This window comes from Schistocerca serialis, chromosome 4, assembly GCF_023864345.2.
Source record: "Schistocerca serialis cubense isolate TAMUIC-IGC-003099 chromosome 4, iqSchSeri2.2, whole genome shotgun sequence".
In the NCBI taxonomy this organism is placed as follows: Eukaryota; Metazoa; Arthropoda; class Insecta; order Orthoptera; family Acrididae; genus Schistocerca; species Schistocerca serialis.
In genome coordinates this window covers 286,806,698-286,829,730 of record NC_064641.1, presented here as the reverse complement: position 1 = coordinate 286,829,730, position 23,033 = coordinate 286,806,698, and the positions used below count along the sequence as shown (strand labels likewise).

Sequence of the window (23,033 nt, the reverse complement as noted above, 5' to 3'; positions counted from 1 at the left end):
CAAGAGTGGTTGGATGCAGGGGGAAAAGTCCTGAAAACAGTGTTTGGAACCCCGGACGTGGAAGATATAAGGAGCTTAAATAGTACGGTGGGGGAGGTGCAGGAGTTGGCAGAGGAGACAAAGTCGAAAGTGGATTGGCACACGACATGTATAGGTAACATGGAGCAGGGGATATTGAAGCAGTGCAGGAGTTGACGTCAGACCTGGAACGGTATGCAGCAAATACCAGGAAAGTGTTGAATGGGGATATAGAGACTATACAGGTGAGATTGAGCCGAATAGACAGGAAAATACAAGTAGCAGCTTTATTGAGGGCATTAGCAGACAGGGTGGATGATGCGTGTGTCGAGTTGGAAGCGTTATATGAAGCTATGCGTCACGCAGTGCATGGGCAATTGAGTGGCACTTTGTTGGGTCCAAATCAGATGCTGAAGGCGTTGCTGAAAGCGCAGAAAGAATTCTTGGAAGGAGTGCATCATGTTGTGCCTCCGGCGAAGCGGAATTTACCGTTATTCTATCGCATGTCTAAAGTGAGAGTAATTTCGGATCAGGCGAGTATACATGTAGAAGTGCAAATACCAGTGATGGGTATCAATTTGCAATACCAGTACACCCGTATCCAATTAGATGGGGTGCACTTGGGAAGTGGGTGCAAGTGCAAACTCAGGAAGTGTTGTTAGTGTCAAGACGGAGGAGTGCTCATGTGGTAATGTCTATGGAAGATTTGACAGACTGTTTCAGGGGAAGTGTTTTTATTTGTCCAGCAAAGGCAACCCACAATCATTCGTGTGAGAAGCAGTTGTTCTTGGGGAATATGGTAACCTTAGAATGCTAAAAGAAGGTGTTACTTCCGAGACTGAAATTTCAGAAAGTTGGGGAACATTGAATTTACTCTGTGTGCGAACTAGAGGCCGTAGTTGCCACTTGTTACAGAAATGGTAGATTGACAGATGTAGCAAAGCCTGAATTGCAGGGCAGTGGGTTATTGATTAATGGCACTGGATGTGAAATAGTGGGGAAGCATTTTCACCTACCAGCTACTTTCACGGGTACAACAATGATTAACGTGACACAGCCTATCTTGTATTATCCAGAGGCACCACCACACATATTGCCTCGCCAGAACCTAATGTTTATTAACGATCCCACATTGCTACAATCTTTAGACAGCCTGATTATCTTGGAAAAAAAGCAATCTCAGTTAATCAACTACTGCAGCACGTGCAGCAATATCGGGAGAAATGTAAACAAAACACAATTATATTTGGTGTGACAACGACTAGCATAATCTTAGTTCTAGTGTTTATTTGTGCAACTTACTTTTGTATATGGAAAAAGATGTCTCGTTCTGAAATAACAACCATACATCAAATACCTATGGGATGGATCGGGAATAGTGGAACGTAATATAAACAGATAACCAATGATAAGATTGGAATCACTATTAAGTGTAAATAGATTATTAGCGGATAAGAAAAGTTTGACAGTGTTGAAGGAGTAGTTATAAGATACCTGTAGAGTATAAGGAAGTATGGCGTGCACAACCAGTAAGTCCAGAATTGTAAAATTCGGAACGAATTTTCTTAAAGGAGGGGGATGTGTAGTGTCGCGGAATAGTAAAGAGTTGGAAACGTGGAATATTGTCAAAGTTTTGTTGCCTATGTCAAGAGCCAGAGGCAGTAGGTTAGCCAAGTGGTAAGAGGATTGCACATATATCAGAATGTGTCGTCACGCAGGGGCAATGGCCAGGTTACACACAACAGGCGTGAGAGAATTGCTTAGCGCGCGGGTTTGCGTTAGACGGAGACTTTCGTAGAGTGGAAGACAGAGGTATAGAGTCAGCTGTACTGCATTTCACAACTTTGCGTGAGTCTGCCATAACAACATGTAACTCTGTCACAAGAACACCTAAGGGGTGAGTACAACAGATGAATCAGCAGTATAAGTAGAACGAATGCATTCATTACAAACGAGCATGATGTCAGGTCATCGCTCATGCTTCCTTCAAATACGCCAGCTTTGATAGCAACAAGGCACTCGCAGTTAGACTTGCAGTTAGATGTGTACTGTGTCGCTGCATAACACTCAGCTTGGTAATCGCCATGTTAATCTTTATTAAGGAGATGTTGCAGTAAGGGCGGCCCATCCAGCAGCAGACGTGAGGGGACAGTACCAGCTCTGTTCCTCTCTGCTGCCGCTGTCAATCATCAACCTAGGATTAGCAGACATCACGGCAGACTCGCTCACCGCCAATGCTGATCACATCAGTGAGCCGTCGTTGAGATCGTGCGAGGCCTAGGCCCTGTGCGTCCGCCATCACAACCGGGTGAGCCGACGACGCTGGGGGACTGCAGCCCGTTCCACCCGTCCACTGCGGACGAGCCACCAGGAGGTGCAGGGAAAAAGACGGGGTGGGAAAGAGTACACTCCACACTATGAGAACACCTCTCATGCCAACAGCACTGGGTCTCCAACCCGGAGCCTCCTATACACAACAGCTTGCTGTCTGCAGCCGTGCCGGCCGGCCAGCTGGGCGCCACTAGCCACGCGCGGCCGAAGTACGAAGTGAGGACATTCCTTCGCTATGTCACAGCACGCGGCGCTGCACTAGTAAGACTGTGTGGCCCGGAGCTGGTGTCATCGCTAGGAGTCAGCGAGGACTCGGGGAAGGTCGTTGATATCACCAAGCCACATTGTACTCGGCAGGAATGAAGGTGTTATGAATTAATAATGTTTCTTTGCCGTTTCTGACGCGTCCACAGTCATTTCCTAGCATCCTGACAACTGGAGAGATCACTGCTCGGCCTCCAGTCCACCATAGGCGACCGGGACCACCGGGGCGCCTACAGATATGCCACGCCGCAATCCGTGCTGTGCAAAACGGATATTTGCCACGTGGCGGGAACTGCTTCGTTCACAGGTCTGCCTCCTCAGCATCCAACCACGCCCGCGCCTGCCTCGGTGCAGCATCGGCACATGCCTTCCTACTTCGATACCTCAACCTGCAACAGGAACAAGAACTTGTTATCTGTGCCTGACCTCCGCCTCCGTCCCACTGCTACGCTTCAGTGTTTAGTGCCACGACATTCACCTTATCCGCACACCTTTTTGAGTGGAGTGACTATGAACAGTGAACATTCACACATTCTGTCCCACGTTCTACATCATTTCCCACACTGTGCTTCTGCACAGTCCGCCCCTCCGCAGCCTCCCTGCAACACAGGTGGCCCCAGCTCTGATCATATGTCGAGCTTTCCGCGGACTAACTCACATTCTCAAATTTTGAACTTTTTCTCACCTGTCGTCCCCCCGCCGGCTCCAGTCGAGCATCCGCTACCATTCTCGGCACATCTCGGTGCCTCGTCCGTGTCGGTCTTCTGCGTCAAATCAATCCGAACACACCCGCAACATGTTGAGCTTCCGCAACCACAATAGACACATTGCGGTGTCTCACCCATGTTGGTCTACCATGTCGAGATGGATCGTGCTCAACCACAACGTGTCACCTTCATGCTGCCACCAGAACAGCCGTCGTTGCCACATCCCCTGGAGGCACACTCTCCTGGAATACTACAGCAACAACAGCTCGATTCAGGCAGTGCCTCGATGAACTCAACTCAACCTGTTCTTCCGAACATTCTATAACACTTACCGATGCTGCCACCGTTTGATCCTGACAGAGTTTACCAATGCTGCCGCTGTTTAATCCCGACAGAGCAACAACCTGTTTCAAAATTGTGGACTAAGTGTTCAACTATTACCAACTCGATGAGTCAACCATGTTTCTGTGACTCATCACCCACCTGCACGACCAGGAGGACTTGATTGCTGACCGTGTCGATGCTCCGGACTCATCTACCCGGTACACTCTAGCCAAAAAGACAGTTCTACGTCAGCTTGCACGATCAACTGAGGCAGCAATACGGCAAATGTTCCTCATCGAGCAACTAGGCGATGACAAACCTTCACAGCTCTGGAGATGGCTACGTGCCTTGATCAGCACCGATCTATTCTCTGACACAGCTCTCCTCGCCATCTGGTCAGATAAACTATATCATCACATCCGCTTTGTCTTGGCTCAAAGGTCTCCTGAACCTGTTGAGCAAAGAATGACAATTGCTGACAAGCTACACAATGCATCACTGCTGTGTTTCGCCACCCATTGCCTATCTGACAAGTCTCAGGTTCAGGCTCATCGCCCTGTGGCCAGATGCGGAAAGTGCAGCACTGTGCCGACCATTCCGCTTGCTCCGGGAAGCAGTAAACAAGCAGCTGGGACACCACTGGCTCCGCCCACGGTCACGCCCCCTGTGGCCACCAAACCTCTGCCACCGCCACTGGCAATAAACATTCGCCCCCCCCCCCCTCCCCCCCGGTGACACATCAGTCCGGGCTCATCTCATCCGTACATGCTCATCTCTGTCGAAGACGTTACAAGAAACCAAGCACAAGTGCCTTGTTGAGCTTGAACACGTCGCTCACCTACGCAAGGAAAACTTCAGTCTCTGCTTCCAGCTCCACCTCCCGTGCCGCTGGCAACATATCCGTCATCACCAACGAAATGGTTCACAAGCTTTGCCTCACGCCAGGTCCCCCGATCTCCAGTAAACCACGTTGACTTTGTCCCAAGCATCTCTCCGACCTTAAAAATCAGATATCTGAACTACTAAGCTCTGGCATCATTGAACCCTCTGCCAGTAGCTGGTCTACGCCCATACATATGACACCCGAGAAAGACGGGTCCTGGCACATGTGTGGAGACTACCGTCAACTAAACGCACAAACAGTTATGGACACCTACCCCATACCCAACATTGCCTACTTTATCAGTTCCCTCGCAGGTGCGACCACGTTCTCTGTCATTGATTGCAAACGGACCTACCACCAGATCCCCATGGCATCTGAAGACATCGAGAAGACAGCAATCACCACCCCAATCGGTCTGAAAAACGCAACCCAGACCTGGCAACGCTTCATCAACGAAGTGCTATTCGACCTAAAATTCTGCTTTGCATATCTTGATGACATTCTTTTGTTCAGCTCCTCCATCGAGGACAACATTCAACATGTGCAAACTGTTATGAACACTCTCGTGGCAGCAGGCATAGAGACCAACCAGGACAAATTGCAGCTACATCAACCCGCTGTCACTTTTCTTGGTTTTGGGGTCTCTGCTGACGGCATTTCACTGCCCCCAGAGAAAGTACATACAATACTAAACCTACCCAGACCTTCGACATTCAAAGAGCTAAGGCACTTTCTGGGGACAGTTAATTATTATCACCGACATCTACCTTGGGCTGCAGAGATTAAGGCTCCACTGATGGACGCCTTGGCAGGCACCAACACTTCTGGATCTCGACCTGTTCGATGGACCCCTGTTATGAATGACTCTTTCACTGTCCTCAAAAATCTTCTTACTGAGGCCTGCACCATCACGCATCCTCATCCCAATGTGCCGCTTTTCATCACCACAGACGCAAGCGATACTGCCATCGGCGCTGTCCTTAGCCAGACAATTGACAGCCAAACTTCACCTCTGCAGTTCTTTTCGTGCAAGCTCACCAATGCACAAAGGAAATATTCCACGTTTGACAGGGAGTTGCTCACTGTCTACAAAGCAATTAAGTATTTTAAGACTGACGTTGAGGGACGCCCTTTCTATGTTTTAGCGGACCACAAACCCCTGGCTGTGGCCATTACAAACCCGCCAGCTGACCCGCCTCCTCGCCGCTTCAGATACATAGACTTCATATCTCAGTTCATCATCGATGTCAGACACATAAAGGGTGCTGACAATATAGTTGCTGATTTCCTTTCATGAGTTGACGCCGTCCATTTGCTGTTAGACCTCTCTGAACTACCTAACCTCCAACCCGCCAACGAGGAAACACAAAACCTTATTTCAGACTCTACTTCTTCACTATACTTCATCCTCACCACCTTCCATGGCATTTCTGGTGCGACAAAAGTGCAGGCACATTACACCACCTCATCCCAACCACGCTCCGTCGAGCTGTCTTCAATGCATTGCATAATTTAGCCCACTCCAGTGTTTGTGCATCCGCCCACCTCGTAGCAGAGCGCTTTGTGTTGAGAAATGTCAACAAGGACTGCCAGCATTGGGCACGCTCATACATTGCGTTGCAATGCTGCAAAGTACACAAGCACACTTCACTCCACTCGGCGCCTTTTTGATCCCTCCTGGGCGTTTCCAGCATATTCACATTGACATTGTCACCCCTCTCTCCCCCTCTAACAGCTTTCATTATGTTCTCTCGTCTATCAACCAAACAACTCGCTGGGTCAAGGCTGTCCCCCTCCCCAATATTACGGTAGAAACTGTTGCTCGAGCTTTCGTTGAGTCATGGGTATTGTGTTTCAGATGTCCAGCTATCATCACGAATGACCAGGGCAGACAATTTGAGTCGGCCCTGTTCAACGGAATTTGTAACATTTGCGGCATCCGGCGCATCCGTACCACAGCATATCACCCGCAAAGTAACGGGCTAGTCGAGCACTGGCAGCGCACTCTCAAGGCAGCTCTTCGATGCCACGACTCTCTGTGGAGGGAGGCCCTTCCCCTTGTGCTACTTGGCATTTGTGCGATCTATAAGGAAGACCTCAAAGGCACAATAGCCAAGTTCGTATACGGCCAGAACATTGTTCTCCCTGGCGAACTTGTGAGCCCTTCCACTTCTCTCCCTCAGTCTGACTTACCTTCCTTCATGGACCGCGTCAGACGCCACTTCATCAACCTCCATATTCCTCCGCCTACCAAGCATTCCCGCCCTAAGATTCACATCCCAAAATCTCTGAACAATTGTGAGTATGTCATGCTCCGAGGTGACACTGTCTGTGCTCCCCTCCAACCTCCATATACCGGCCCGTACTGAGTTCTCCAGCGCTCAGCTAACACCTATGACATCCAAATGAAAGATTCAGCTGTTACAGTCTCTCTCAACAGACTTAAGCCTGCTCATGTCAAGCCTTCTTCTACCCCCCTTCAGGCCACGACCACACAACTCACTGTTGTGGCTCACAACGCTCTGACCACTCCCTCCACGTCAGACTCACACACTCGATGGAGTGACTTCCAGCTCCAATCATCGAGCTCTCCTCCGACCTCGCCCTCTACGCCGGACTCACACACTCAGTCGAGTGACCACATGCTCCCCATGTCGAGCTTACCTACAATCTTGCCCTCGCCACTGGTCCCTCCGCCGGTCCCTTTGACCTCTCCACCATCGCCTGCCTCGCCCTGTCGAGGTTTCTCACGCCCCCCGTCTTGAACGTGCCTTCGCTCGAGGTGTTTGTGCCTGTCCCCCTGGACGTAATCCACAACATCTCAATAATACTGCATGATTATACACTGTTTGTCATGTGTTTCTCTTCATCCAGTGCTCATCACACAACCTCCGCCATTCCCTGCCACCTGGTGAAATGTGTTCCCCTCCCCACCTGTCGTCGACCTGGACTTGCTTCGTGTGTTTGCCACTCCCACTGGAGACATTGTCGTCGTCATTCCGTTCCACCCACAAACCGCCAGCCTACCTGTTGGTGCATGACAAGCACGCCCAGTACGACGCCCGGCTCGCTTCAATGACTTCCAGGTTCGGTGGCCAAACCTTCCTTCATGACATCTACCCACACAACTCCCCAATGATGCTGTTGAGCTGACCGTGGACCATCCCTGCCAATGCCGTAGTCACCCCCCCCCCCCCCCGGCTTCTCAAGAGTACTCCAGTACTCCATACTGTGGGGGGGGGGGGGGGGGGGTATGTGGCGCCAATGAAATCGACACCAACATCGATATGCATTCATCTTAGGCATTATCTTTGGCTGTTCCACCACGTTCAGTTCAGTTCTTTGTGATCCTTGTATGTGGTAAGGTTAATAAATGAACTATTGCTAAATGGGTGTGATTATTGGCGCAACCAACCCGGTAATCCTCCTCATACTCATTCTATTTCACTTATTAGCATCAATATATAGTTACTGGAATATATATTTATACACATGTATATAAATGTTAAATTGCAGTTGTATATCAGTCAAGTACTTGTACATACTAGTTGTAACGAAGCAGGGTTGCCCACTGCTATCCTGTTTTGGTTTTACACTCCTCCAGTAACTTAGTTAAGCAATGAACTTTTTTTTTTTTTTTCATTTTCACTACTCAGATTCCGACTACAGATTCTGTGGCCTTCAGCCTCATAGTACAGAATTCAGAAATAGTTTAAATAAAATTCCCCTTGTAAAATCTATTATTTCAGTACATTCTAATGTCCATTCTGAAAGTAATGAGCTAATTAGTTTTGTTGGAAATGCATCATATTAACAGTTATGAACAATGACGTATATTGTGCAATACATATTAAGTAAAATTCAAATGAGCTAATATAGCGAATTCAGCTATAAGACTGCATCCAAAAGAAAGCCTAAATTTTACTGATTCCAGCAAAGTGTTTAAATTAACCTAAAGTCTATTAGTTAAATAGATATTAAGACTTAAGATCTGTAGCCTGTATGACTTTCAGTGCCAATTGTGACCAAACTACCAAATAATTTCGAGATCTGTTTTGACACTTTTGCTGCCTTTATTTTTCTACATAAAATAACCCCAGTCTCAACTTTGTAAGTGCATTAATTAAAAATTAAGTAAATTTGGATATGTGAAAATTATTGTTCAAAAGGGCTGCCGTGGTTATAAGTCGGGAATTCCCATGGCGGATGCATAAGTTAGTTCCGCGTATTTAAATTGATACAGCTCACTCATGTTATTTTAAATAATAAAACCCAATAGTTAACTTCAAAACCATGATCATTTTAACCATGGGAAATTATAAACTATAATATATTAACAGAAATAGTCAAATATTCAAGCACTGGTCTATATAAGGTCCGAGCTGGTGCAGCTCTAGTTAGTTCTCGGTCAGATTCTCTTGGAGCAAAAGTGCGGCAAGTTGGTTAATTTTTCGGTAATTGTAATTGTGAACTTTGTTAATGACTGGAAGTTTTTGACCTACCTAATGTGACGATTGAGTGTAAGAGGCCTGGTCACATGAATATTGTGTGGGCGAGTGATGACAAATAAATCGCACTGTGGTTGACATAAATGTTCAACAATGAATACGATCTTGACTTTTGATTTTGGAAAACTTAACCTAGGATCCTGGTTTCTTAATTTCAGTGTGATTTTGGTGAGACAGACGCAGCTACCGGGAAGACATTACTTAATAAGCAAAGCAAAGTTCCTACTGGGTGAGGAAATGCACTAATAAATGAGGATACAGCTCCGCATGTTACATAGTTACATACATTTATGGTTTTTGATAACTTATGGCTAGTTGAAGCAAGATACTCATATATTTATTTACGTGTACATAATTGCAGAATTCTAATAGTATGATTATTACATACATTTACCCAAAGCTCATTTCTTGGAAATCAGTCTCTATGAGTTCATCAACTATATAAAATTATTGCACTTTTAGCAAAGTTTCTAATACTTTCTTGTACTTGTGTAAGGGAATCAAGTGGGCTGTTTTTGGCAATTTGTTGAAGAATTTAAGGGTCATGTGTTTGTGGTTATTGTGTGTGAGAGAAAGTCTTGAGAATGGTAAACCTATCATGTGGCATTTCTTGTGTTGAACCAGTGAACACTATTTCTTAGCCTAAGTTTGTTTAAGTTTTCTTTAGCATAAATTAGACAACCATTGATGTAAAGGCTGGGGTTTGTAAGTATGTTGAGTGTTCAGAAATGACTTCTGCAGTTTCTCTGGAGGCAAAGCTAGAATACATCTAAAGGCTTTCTTCTGCCATTGAAAAATGTAAACTGGCTCTGGTGCATTTCCCCACAACAGTATTTCATATTGTAGATGGAAGTGGAATAAGGTGTAATAAGAGTAGAGTAGCTGATTCTCACTGATATTTTATCTTGATTTATATTAACAAACATAAAATTCTTGCCGATTTGCTATTTAAGTAATTTATGTGTCCTTTCCATGGTAGTCCTTTATCAATCGCAAGTCCAAATAATTTCACAATCTTATCTGAGACTTCATTGCTATGAGGTTTAAATAAAGTTCTTATGTTTTGTTTTGCTAATGGACAGCTGGTTGACTAGACACCAGTGATCAGTCATACCGATAATTTCTCTATTGTAACCTTGAACACTTTGTTAAGTTTATACTGGTTGTTATCAGTGTGATGTTATCAACATACAACACATTCCTACATGGTATGTTACTTGAGAAATCATTTATATACACGAAGAAGAGGAAAGGTCCAGAAACCAATACCTGTAGTATTCCATGTTTTATTTTCAACAACCGTGATGCCTGGCTATTTTGATATACTAACTGTAGTCTGTCAGACAGGGAGGTTCTAAATATATACTGCTCACCATTAAAATTGCTATGCCAAGAAGAAATGCAGATGATATACGGGTATAATTGGACAAATATATTATACAATAACTGACATGTGATTACATTTTCACGCAATTTGGGTGTATAGATCCTGAGAAATCAGTACCCAGAACAACCACCTCTGGCCGTAATAAAAACCTTGATACACCTGGATATTGAGTCAAACAGAGCTTGGATGATGTGTACAGGTACAGCTGCCCATGCAGCTTCAACACGATACCACAGTTTATCAAGAGTAATGACTGGCGTATTGTGATGAGCCAGTTGCTCGGCCACCATTTGCCAGACGTTTTCAATTGGTGAGAGATCTGGAGAATGTGCTGGCAAGGGCAGCAGTCAAACATTTTCTGTATCCAGAAAGGCCCGTACAGGACCTGCAACATGCGGTCATGCATTATCCTGCTGAAATGTAGGGTTTTGCAGGGATCGAATGAAGGGTAGAGCCACGGGTTGTAACACATCTGAAATGTAATGTCCAGTGTTCAAAGTGCCATCAATGCGAACAAGAGGTGACCGAGATGTGTAACCAATGGCACCCGATACCATAACGCCAGGTGAAATTCCAGTATGGCAATGACGAATACACGAAAACACATTTTGCCATTCGTGCGCCTAGGTTCGTCATTGAGTACACCATCGCAGGCGCTCCTGTCTGTGATGCAGCATCAAGGGTAACTGCAGCCATGGTCTCCGAGCTGATAGTCCATGCTGCTGCAAATTCGTCAAACTGTTCGTGCAGATGGTTGTTGTCTTGCAAACGTCCCCGTATGTTGACTCAGGGATCTAGATGTGCCTGCACGGTGCGTTACAGCCATGTGGATAAGATGCCTGTCATCTCGACTGCTAGTGATATGAGGCCATTGGGATCCAGCATGGTGTTCCATATTACCCTCCTGAACCCACCGATTCCATATTTCGCTAACAGTCATTGGATCTCGACCAACACGAGCAACAATGTCGCGATATGATAAACTGCAATCGCGATAGGCTACAATCCGACCTTTAACAAAGTCGGAAACGTGATGGTATGCATTTGTCCTCCTTACACGAGACATCACAACAACGCTTCACCAGGCAACGCCGGTCAGCTGCTGTTTGTGTATGAGAAATCGGCTGGAAACTTTCCTCATGTCAGCACGTTGTAGGTGTCGCCACCAGTGCCGACCTTGTGTGAATGATCTGAAAACCTAATCATTTGCATATAGCAGCATCTTCTTCCTGTCGGTTAAATTTCACATCTGTAGCACGTCATCTTCGTGGTGCAGCAATTTTAATGGCCAGTAGTGTAGTTGATGATTCATCTCTAATGTCACAGTGAGATAAGTTTTATTAATATAGTCTCATGTGACAGTGAGCCAAAGGCTTTGCTGAAGTCTGTAGGCATAGTGCTGTAACATATCTCTTTCCAACACCTTCATGTATTATATCTAGCAGATTTCTTACGGCTTTTGCTGTTGACAGGTCTTATCTAAAGCCAAACTGGTTTGTATTCAGTAACATGTTATTTTCAGTGTAGTCATTTGTTCATTTATGTATGCAGCTTCTTAATATTTGTGATACAATTAGAACAATTGATATAGATTTATAATTACTGGGGAGTTGTCTTCCTATTTTCTTAAACGTCAGGAGGGAAAACACTGTAGCCACAATTCTGTTGACTAGATAAAGCAATGGCATTTATATTTCATTTGATATGCTCTTTATGACAAAATTACTCATTCCATAACAGTTCTTTGTTTTAGAATTTCTGAGCTTGTTAATTGATTTGCTAATATTGTGGAGAGTCATTTTAGACCATGAGAATATATACCTGGGATGCGACTGAGTGAGGTGTCAGAACACATTGCCCTCCTCTCAAGAATTTATGGGAATTAGGTAACCTGTGTGTGCAGATGTGTTAATATATGTATATTTGGTAGAAGTGTCTCAGTGACTGTGTTGTTGTTGCAGCTTAAATGATTACTGCCTGTACAGCTGGATGTTGGTGCAGTGGCAGAGTGTTGCATGCTCTTATGCATCCTAATACCTTCTTCATCATGCCAATGTTAGGGTCTGAATCCACTGTCTTCCAGGGGAACAGCTGCTTGGCACCTGTACTGTGGGATGGAGACAAGCTTGTGGCGGCTCCATTATGCTCTGGGGAACACTCACATAGGCATCCATGGATCCAGTGGAGCTTGTGCATGGCACCATGTTGGCCAAGGAGTATCATGTGCTGGTTGCAGACATGTACACCTCTTCATGATGATCATGTTTTACGACAGCAGTGGCATTTTTCAGCCAAGATCATGTGCCGTGTCACAAGGTCAGGAGTGTGATGGTGTGGTTTGAGGAACACAGTGGTGAGTTCTGATTGATGTGCTGGGCAACCAACTTGCCAGATCTGAATCCAATCAAACACATCTGGGGTATGATTGAATGAGGTGTCAGAACTCATTTCCCCCCTCTCAAGAATTTATGGGAATTAGGTAACCTGTGTGTGCAGATGTGTTAATTCACTCCAGTGACCTACCAAGGTCTCATAGCTTCCATAACATAATGTGTTGCCGCTGTTATCCATGCCAAAGTTGGGACATACTGGCTATCGGGTAGGTGGTCATAATGTTCTGGCTGATCAGTGTATGTCAGCCTGTCATGTATTATTTTATTGTTCATTGCAAGGGCTCTTTGTATGTGAAAGTTTTCCTGTAATGATGACTGAAGAAGACACAGTTATAGTTGCAACAAGATATACAGAAACACATAACCAACACACAGTGAAAGTGAAGTGTTCAATTGACAGGTGTTCACAAATACCAAATATTGGGGATGCTGGTATACACAGGTGAGCTGAATACTACTCCAGGATGACATATTTGGAATAACAAGATCAAAATATCGTAAGCAGCACACCTTCTTTAATCACAGCAAGAGAATAACAAAAAAGTGTAATACAGTAACTAATTTGGAAACATTATATAACACAATTATTATATATATATATATATATATATATATATATATATATATATATATATATATATATATATATATATATATATAATGGAAGGAAACATTCCACGTGGGAAAAATTATATATAAAAACAAAGATGAGGTGACTTACTGAACAAAAGCGCTGGCAGGTCGATAGACACACAAACAAACACAAACATACACACAAAATTCAAGCTTTCGCAACAAACTGTTGCCTCATCAGGAAAGAGGGAAGGAGAGGGGAAGACGAAAGGAAGTGGGTTTTAAGGGAGAGGGTAAGGAGTCATTCCAATCCCGGGAGCGGAAAGACTTACCTTAGGGGGAAAATAGGACAGGTATACACTCGCACACACGCACATATCCAACCACAATACAATGGTTGGATATGTGCGTGTGTGCGAGTCTATACCTGTCCTATTTTCCCCCTAAGGTAAGTCTTTCCGCTCCCGGGATTGGAATGACTCCTTACCCTCTCCCTTAAAACCCACTTCCTTTCGTCTTCTCCTCTCCTTCCCACAATTATTATATACTTATAACAAACTTATATTACAGGTCACTGAAGAGGCTTCATTCATTCTAAAAAAAAACTAAAGGGGATAGAGGGAGAGAGAGAGAGAGAGAGAGAGAGAGAGAGAGAGAGAGAGAGAGAGAGAGAGAGAGAGAAGGAATTATCTGAATTGGATGGAAGTCAGTAGATACAATGTGCATGTCTCCCACCACTGTCCAGGACATCTCCAGACCGGCTGGTCATTGGGGTTCATTTTGAAGTAGGACTTATCACTGAAGACAATTCTACTCCAGTCAATAAGATTTCAAGCCAAATATACCTAACACCACTGCAAATGTGCTTGTTGGTGCATGAAAGTCAATCGTAGTCAGTGTAAGGAACAATGCCAGTTTGCCCCCTTTCTGAGAGCTACCTGTTAATGGTCTTTGTAGTCACTGAAGCACCAGTTGCCCATTGAACCAATGATAATGGTGACTCTGGGGCTCCACATGTCTCTCTGATGACTGCTCAGTCCTCACATTCTGTTGTCTCTGTAGGTCCACTGCTTCCTTCTTGACACTATATTTGGCCATGGTTCATTCATCTTGCCAACATCACCAAATAATGGCATTGCTTCTATTCAAATGTCAAGTGATTTGCCAATTATTCCAGCTGGGTTCCTTTAGCCCAGCAAGGCATAGTTATTATCCAACTAAGAACACAGAATGAAATTTGCAGACTTTATACCCTGGCATGAACTTGCCTCGATTTGCTATGCTAGCCAGCTGCATGGTGAAACTGCACTGCAGCATTACATGTTCATCTAATGGCTGCCAAAGTTTACAGTTTTGCAACTTCCATCAATACCTGTGTGACAATCAATTTGTGACCAGTAATCATAATCCCTTGTGGTGCATCATTTCTATTTCTCTATATTTTCCTGTAGCTGCATAGACATACAACAACTCCAGGTGTATGAATGCAACTAAGGAATGACAAGAAACATAAAAATGATGATATTACAGAAATGTCAGTTATTTCCCAGCATTTCCCTTCAAATTATACACCTGTTTCAAGAATATCAGCCTCAGATTCCATAAGATCGTGTAAGACATCAAATTCAATCAGACTTCCAAAATAAACAACAGAATTCCACAATAGATGATTCAGGATGGAATAATGAGAAGATTAAGAAAAGGATCGATTGCTACTCAGACATAACAAAAAGACTGTTAAAAGTGTGAGCTTTTGGCCAAAAGGACTTCCTCTAAAGTAGACAACACACATCCATTCACACAAGCACAACTCAGACACACATACATGTGATCACTGTCTCTCGCCACTGAGGCCAGAATATGAGTAACTGTGCATGATGGGAGAAGCACTGTGTGTGGTGAGAGCAAAGAGGACACTGGGTCGGGGAGGGGGAGTGATAATAAGGTAGGGGTTGGTGTCAGGGAAGTGCTGCTTGTGGGAGCGTACAGGGGCAGTGTAGTGCAGTTAGGTGCAGGCAGGAGGTTTGACGGAGGAGGGGGGAGGTAGTGGGAAAGAAGAGAAGTGCAAAAGAGGAAGAGGCAAAAAGAGTGTGGGTGCATTGGTGGAACAGAAGGCTGTGCTGTGCTAGAGTGGGAGCAGGGAATGGGATAGGTAGGCAAAGGGCAGGGCCTAAGGAAGTTTGAGGCAAGGAGGGTTACAGAAACATGGGATATATTGCTGGGAGTATTCCACCTGCACAGTTCAGAAAAGCTGGTGTTGGTAGGAAGGATCCAGGTGGCACAGACTGTGGAGCTGTCATTGAAGTAGAGAACATTGTGTTTGGCAGCATGTTCAGCAACTGGATGGTCCAGCTGTCTATTGGCCACAGTCAGTTGGTGGCCATTCACATGGACAAACTGCGTGTTGGTTGTCATCCCCATGTAGAATGACAGTGGTTGCAGTTTAGCTTGCAGATCTCATAGGTGCTTTCACATGCAGCCCAGCCTTTGATGGGATAAGTGATGCCCTGCCTTTGATGAGATAGCTGATGCTTGTGACAGGACTGGAGCAGGTGGTGGTGGGAGGATGTATTGGATAGATGGTGGTAAGAGGATGTATGGGATAGGTATTGCATTTAGGTCTATTGCAGGGATATGAGCCATGAGTCAAGTTGTTGGGAGGATGGGTGGAGAAGGTATGGATGAGGATGTTGTTTAGTTTCGGTGGGCAATGTAATACCGCTGTGATGGGGGTGGGGAGGATAGGTGGTATGATATTCCTCTTCTCAGGGTATGATGACAGATAATCGAAACCCTGGCACAGAATGTATTTCAGTTGCTCCAGTCTTGGGTGGTAATGAGTCACAAAGGATGCTCTCCTTTGTGGCCAGATGGTGGTGGGACTTTTGAAAAAGGGTGGTGATTAATAGATAAGGCATGGAAGTGGTTTCTGTTCCAGGTTGGGAGGGTAATATCGGTTTGTGAAAACTTCCACCTCAGATACGGCTACGTCAGTACCTCTGTCCGTATCAACCCTACCAATTATCGGGAATACTTCTACTTCAACAGCTGCCACCCATTCCACACCAAGAATTCCCTTCCATATAGCCTAGTCTCCCATGGTTGTTGCATCTGTAGAGATGAGATATCCCTTTCCAAATATACCAAGGGTCTCATTGAGGCCTTCGCAAACTACAATTACTTTCCCAAACTCATATAGAAACAGATCTCCCAAGCCTTATCTGTCCAGTCATCCACCACCTCCAAATGTCCCACCATTTGGCCACAAAGGAGCATTCTCTCATGACTCAGTACTACTCAGGACTGAAGTAACTGAATCACATTCTCTGTCAGTGTTTCAACTATCTCTCTTCATGCCCTGAAATTAGGAGTGTCATACCCACTATCTTTCCCACCCCTCCAACAGGATATTCCACTGCCCACCAAATCTACACAATATCCTCATCCATCCGTACTCCCCCTTCCCCCCCCCCCCCCCCACTCCCAACCCCTCACCTCATGCCTCACATCTCTGCAACAGATCTATAGACCTAGATGTAAGACCTGTCCCATACATCCTCCCACTACCACCACCTACTCGAGCCTGCTCACAAGCATCACCAATCCCATCAAAGGCAGAGCTACCTCTGAAAGTAGTTAGGTGATCTACTAGCTAAGATGCAACCACTGTGCTGCATTCTATGTGGGCATGACAGCCAGCAAACTGTTTGTCCACATGAATGGCCACTGACAAACTGTGGCCAAGAGACAGCTGGACCGAGCATGAAACCCAACACAATGTTCTCTATTGCAATCACTGCTTCACAGTCTTTGCTACTTGACTCCTTCCTATGAACACCAGGTTTTCTGAACTGTGCAGTTGCAAACTCTCCCTGCAATATATGCTATATTCCTGTAACCCTCCTAACCTCAACCTTTGTTAGTCCCTGCCCTTCACCCACCTACCCCCTTCGCTGCTCCCACTCTAGTACTACATAGCCTTCTGTTCTGCCAATGCACCCACGGTCTTTTTTCTTCTCCTCTATTCCTCTCCTTTTCTGCTCCCCTCCCACTCCCCCCCCCCCCCCCCCCCCCCCCAATCTACCTGCCCTACCCTGTCCCCGCCATGTCCCTCCATGCTCCCACAAGCAGCACTTTATTGTCCACCACACCCTACCCTGCTACTTACTACAGACACAGTAAAACTATTTGAAGAGAACCCACTGACTTACAACAAACAACCCCAGATAATGGTAGAGAAATAGTGAAAACCCTTAAAGTAATCACATCTCAAGATTACTTTCAGTTTCAAAGGAACATTACTTACAAAAAGATGTACTTCAAATAAGATCCCCAATATCAGGAATATTGCCAAACATATTCATCAATCTTGTAGAAAATGCTCACAATAATCGCCAAGAAAGGATACAGTATAGTATACTGGTGCAGAGTTGGGGATGATATAATCTGTATGATAGATGAAGCAGCAGAGAAGATAAATTAACTTCATGCAGACATAAACAATATACATAAAAATATCCAATTCACCATGGGAAAAAGCACAACAACAAATACACTTCTTGGACATAGCAATAAAGAGAGACAGCTATAAGCACACATTTAACATTTACAGAACAGCAGCATTTATGCATGCTACACCAAACAACCCATAAAACCACAGACTTGTAGCTTGCCAACACATGCTACACAGACTGAATAAAGTCCCACTCAGAAGAGCAGATTATGAATAAGAATGAGGAACAATGCAACTCATAACCATAAACTATATATATGAACAGCAACGCTCATGACATGACTAACAAAAAGTAATGGCACACTTTAACATGAAAACACAAATCAACACACAGACTAGCAAATGTAATAAAGAAATTAGGATTGCACATAACATACAGAACATGAAACACACTCAATTCACATTTAAAATATGTTTTGTTGTTGTCAAAGAACTGTAGATTCTACATAAACCATCAAAACTGCCACACATTTACTGAACTCATGTACACAAAATGTGTGTAGCTCCCATTTTGCCCTGTTCAAGCTCTAAATACCCTCCACTAGTGCGCTCTGCAATTAAATAGTGCCAGGAAATGCAGATAAAAATAATTTTCTCTGAAAAATGGAAATAATCATGGATAAACTCATCAGCTCAAGTGATTTTTATCATTTTAGCATGACAAGTGTACCTCGAAATATATCTGTCCACTCACAATCCCTTTTCATATGCCCAGTGGGGGGGGGGAGGGGGTTAATCTGTCCTAATTCATATTGTAGGACAACCAGAAATGATTCTTAATAAGTTTGTGCTACAAACTTTCATTACTGTAGCAAATTCAAAATGAACATGTTCCATTCACTTGTTAACCCAATGCATGTTAGTGCTAACTAGGAAACAAATAACCAATTCAGTGAACACATATTGCAAACTATGAATATTTGACATATAGCACCGAAGCCCAGGCTTCCTGTAACCTGCAGTATTCTTTGCAGATTTTTGTAGTCTGCTTTCTATTAACTGTTTTAAGAAAGACAATTAATTCTGTAACTTTCCTATACTCTTGATGAAATTCTCATGCTATAATATTTTTCTGATACAAATCTGAACAATGAATAATAAATTCCTTTTCAGACCAACAAGGGGCCACATGAGTTAACAGCTACTGCAATAGATGAGCTCCAAAGAAATGATATCTCCCTCTCAAGGTATCACATACTTCAACAATTCTGTTTGCTACTGATAAAATGTGTGCTACTTCAGGCAAGTTGCATCAAGATGAGAAGAGATAATGTTTAATGTTGTGTAGCTATCATTGCTATCACTGAAAGATAACAATTGGTCAGATAAACTAATTCATTTAACTACTAAACGTATTCATTACAGTGTCTGGTTAGTTGGTAATTTCACATCAAGTGTGCAACATATTTCAGCCCTATTCATTAGCAGCTACAGGTAAGTGACCTAAAGATTTTTGTAAGTTATTATTAAAAGCATTTTATTTCATATAATGTTCACCCTAATTATCTTCCATTACTTTTCTTTCTGCAGTCATGGGCATTACTTACCATAAAATATTAGCAAACTATTGTATTTCTTGTCTACGTTACACAAGCAATTTCTTAAATGTGTGGAATAATGTGAGTTAGTGAAGGTGTAATATTATCACCAAACTCATATATAAGTCAATTACTTGCAAACACATAGGCCTTTGTAAATTGCTACACATGCAATACAGACATAATAGTTTGCTTACGGCACATTGATTTGAGTGTAAGGCATATGAATGGACCAAAGACATCCATCTTGTCCTTTGTCCAAAACTATGCAGATATTAAGCATTACTCGAGTCTTATGTATTTTAAACACAGCATTGAAGGCTTTACTGTCCACTGTTGACAGCACTATTGTTCGATGAAGTCTATGTCTTTATTGAGGCCAATTAAAACTACCAAGAAATCAAACAACTAAAAATCTGAAGTAGATAATGCAGTAGCAAGAATTTATTTTATATATTCTGTTGGACAGAAAAGATAAGGAGCTCTAAACTGAACTCATCTGATGGGTGAAAGAAATGGTACCCAGTGATAGCAGCAGATATACACAAATGAAAGATGATAAAAAGACTAGATTTCAGAACCAGTTGTTCTCTCATCTCAAAGTATGGTAGATAAGAATTACAGCAACTGAAATTATTTAGATGGAACACCCAGTTTTGTGAGGACAAATAGTGTAAAATGAAAAATCAACATCCTGAAACAATGATCCCACATGTTGAAGTCTTATCAATGTAATTATATAAGAAGAAAACACAGTTGAGAAAACAAATAAGTTGTGTGAGAGATTTTCTGGCCCTTCTGTATGTAAGTAGGCCTACTGACCAGCAAATCTCTCATATTTTGTTATCGTAATAATTTTATTAATACATGCCTTGTTTTCTGTAAATTCCACCATGAAAGAGATCCTTCAGGGATGAGCAACAATTAAAGTAGTACCTTAACAGGCAGAAGCAGCAATTGCTATTTGTGTAAATGATATTAAAAATAAATTAAATTAGTGCTAATCTACTCACACTGTTATTTATGTGGTTACTTTTACATTCTTTACAAATCAGGATATTATGTGTACTAGTAACAAAGCAGGTGCTTTGAAAAAAGATACTGCTTTTCCTTTTACACTACTCAGCTGCTGTTTCTATCTAGTAGGTCATACTAAGTATTTGCGCAGCTGCACCAATCTGTGTTTCCTGCTTTGAATATTTTCAGAAATGTTTAATGTGAACATTATTATTAACTGAAACTACAGGTCTAAACAGCTATGACCACATTGTGTTGGAAAACAATTTCAGGATCCTTTACTTCTTCCTCTAGCAACACTTCTGTCTTACCATTGGTCATAGAGAGAATCATAAAAGGGTTGGTCATTATCTTAAGATATAGTGTTTGGTGTTACTTTGACCTATTACCACATAATGTCCCAACACACCTTCAATTATGCATTTTTGTTTTATTTCTCAAATATAAAAAGTAACATAGAGTTATTATTTTCTATGCATTTTGGATGAAGCGCAGACAATAAAAAAAAAAAATCAGTGCCTATAATATGAATATGTAACTATTGTTACCACTAGAGCACAATAGGGCATATAGATCTGTAAAAGTTGGGACAGGTACTTTTTTCTACCAGTGACGTTGAAACTTGGTGTGTATGGATGCCAGTTTGTGGGGTTTCCTAAATCTCTCAACATGAATGTTGATGTTGGGATTGTCTACAGTATCACTACCATTTTCCTCTCCCATTCTTGTCCAATCCAAACTTGTACACCATCTCTGTTGACTTCATTGTCAACAGATTATCAAACTTCAATCTTTCAAAAATGCAAAGTACAGGCTGGGATAACATCAATATTATGAAACGGGTAGACTGCTAATCACCACACTGAGCAGGCGTTCAGTCATGGACAGGCATGTGTGCATGTGAGTTGTGCTTTTGTGAATGTGTATGTGTTTTCTATTCCCAAAAATTGCCTTTTGGCCGAAAGCTTCAATGTTCGCCAGTCTTTTCATTGTGCCTGTCTGCAACTCAGCATCTCCTTATGTGGTGACTAGCAGTCTTTACTTTTCATAATATTATTAGATCTCAGTCCATTTCACTTCCACCAGTACTATGAAAATGTTACAATTTCCTTGACCCCAATGACTCCAAAACTGATACACATCTATTACCTCACTTCCACTATGTTGGTTGAATCTTTGAGAAGACTTACCACCCTCGTCCAGTATCATAATATGATGTCAAATAAATACAGTAGAGTCATTTCCCTCCATACTGCATCCATCGACACCACTAGGAAAGGATGACACTGCAGTCAGTCCATCTCTATTTGCCCCTTCAATGGGCATAACATGGAACCTGACCTTTTTCAATTGTGTGAGTACTATCCTTGCATGTGTGCATTTACTGGCCCAGTACAATATTTGATAGACATCTACTAGCCGGCCGGGGTGGCCGAGCGGTTCTAGGCGCTACAGTCTGGAACCGCGCGACCGCTATGGTCGCAGGTTCGAATCCTGCCTCGGGCATGGATGTGTGTGATGTCCTTAGGTTAGTTAGGTTTAAGTAGTTCTAAGTTCTAGGGGACTGATGGCCTCAGAAGTTAAGTCCCATTGTGCTCAGCACCAATTGAATCATCTACTCTTTCATCAAATCAGATACAGTTGTTGTAGGGCAAATAAATACAGTAGAGTTGTTTCCCTCCATACTGCATCCATTGACACCACTAGGAAAGGATGACAGTGCAGTCAGTTCAGCTCCATTTGCCCCTTTTTTGGGCATAACATGGAACCTGACCTTTTTCAATCATGTGAGTACTATCCTTGCATGTGTGCATTTACTGACTCAGTACAATATTTGATAGAACATCTACTCTTTCATCATATCAGAAACAGTTGTTGTAGCATCAATGTTTTCATATTCAGTACATGGGGTGCTCAACAATGTTGATGCTGCGATCTGTTGACTAAACAATGTCCGCAGTGTTGCTGGTGTGATAGCCACACAGGATGCCTTGATGGTTTCTCGTAGCATGTTCAGTGCAGCTGGTGTCCTTTTATAAACTCCATTTTTCAAGTTCCCCCATACGTAGAAGTCAAGAGCTGTGTGGTGTGGAGACAATGGTGGGTACTCAATAGCTCCTCTTTGACTTATCCATTATCCAGGTAGCTTTTCATCTAAGTAGGTTCTGACATCTCTGTGGTAGGGAGACAGAGTACTGTCTTGTTGTAGGTAAAATCTTTTATTTCCAGACACCTCTCATATGGCACGTAAAATTGATGTTTGCAGCATAAGAAGGTACACTTCATCATTTATGTTACCTTCGAGGAAGAATGGGCCCATCAAACTGTGTGATGAAGACTACACCACACTTTAATACCCAGTAGATTAACATGTTTCCCCACATGAATGTGAGGATTTTCAGGAACCCAGTACATGCCGTTATGGTACTTTGCAGTACCATTTAGTCTGAATTGTGCCTCATCAGACCAGATAACTGTCACCGCAAATCTTTCATCCTCATGAAGCAAGCCTTCAAATTATTTGCAGTGATCTTGGAAAGCACTCTTTCCACTTTAAAGCCTTCAGAATTCATTGTA

The 23,033-nt window shown here is 43.3% G+C and overlaps 1 protein-coding gene across 1 annotated transcript in view; it reads left to right on the top strand.

Moving 5' to 3' along the window:
* The first annotated feature begins 1,531 nt into the window (after positions 1-1,531).
* LOC126474399 (cationic amino acid transporter 3-like) overlaps positions 1,532-23,033 on the top strand; it is a 147,107-nt gene continuing 125,605 nt past the window's right edge. Inside the window, exon 1 of the mRNA XM_050101868.1 lies at positions 1,532-1,547. Coding sequence (XP_049957825.1) covers positions 1,532-1,547 — 16 coding nt within the window. The remainder of the gene's footprint in view (positions 1,548-23,033) is intronic.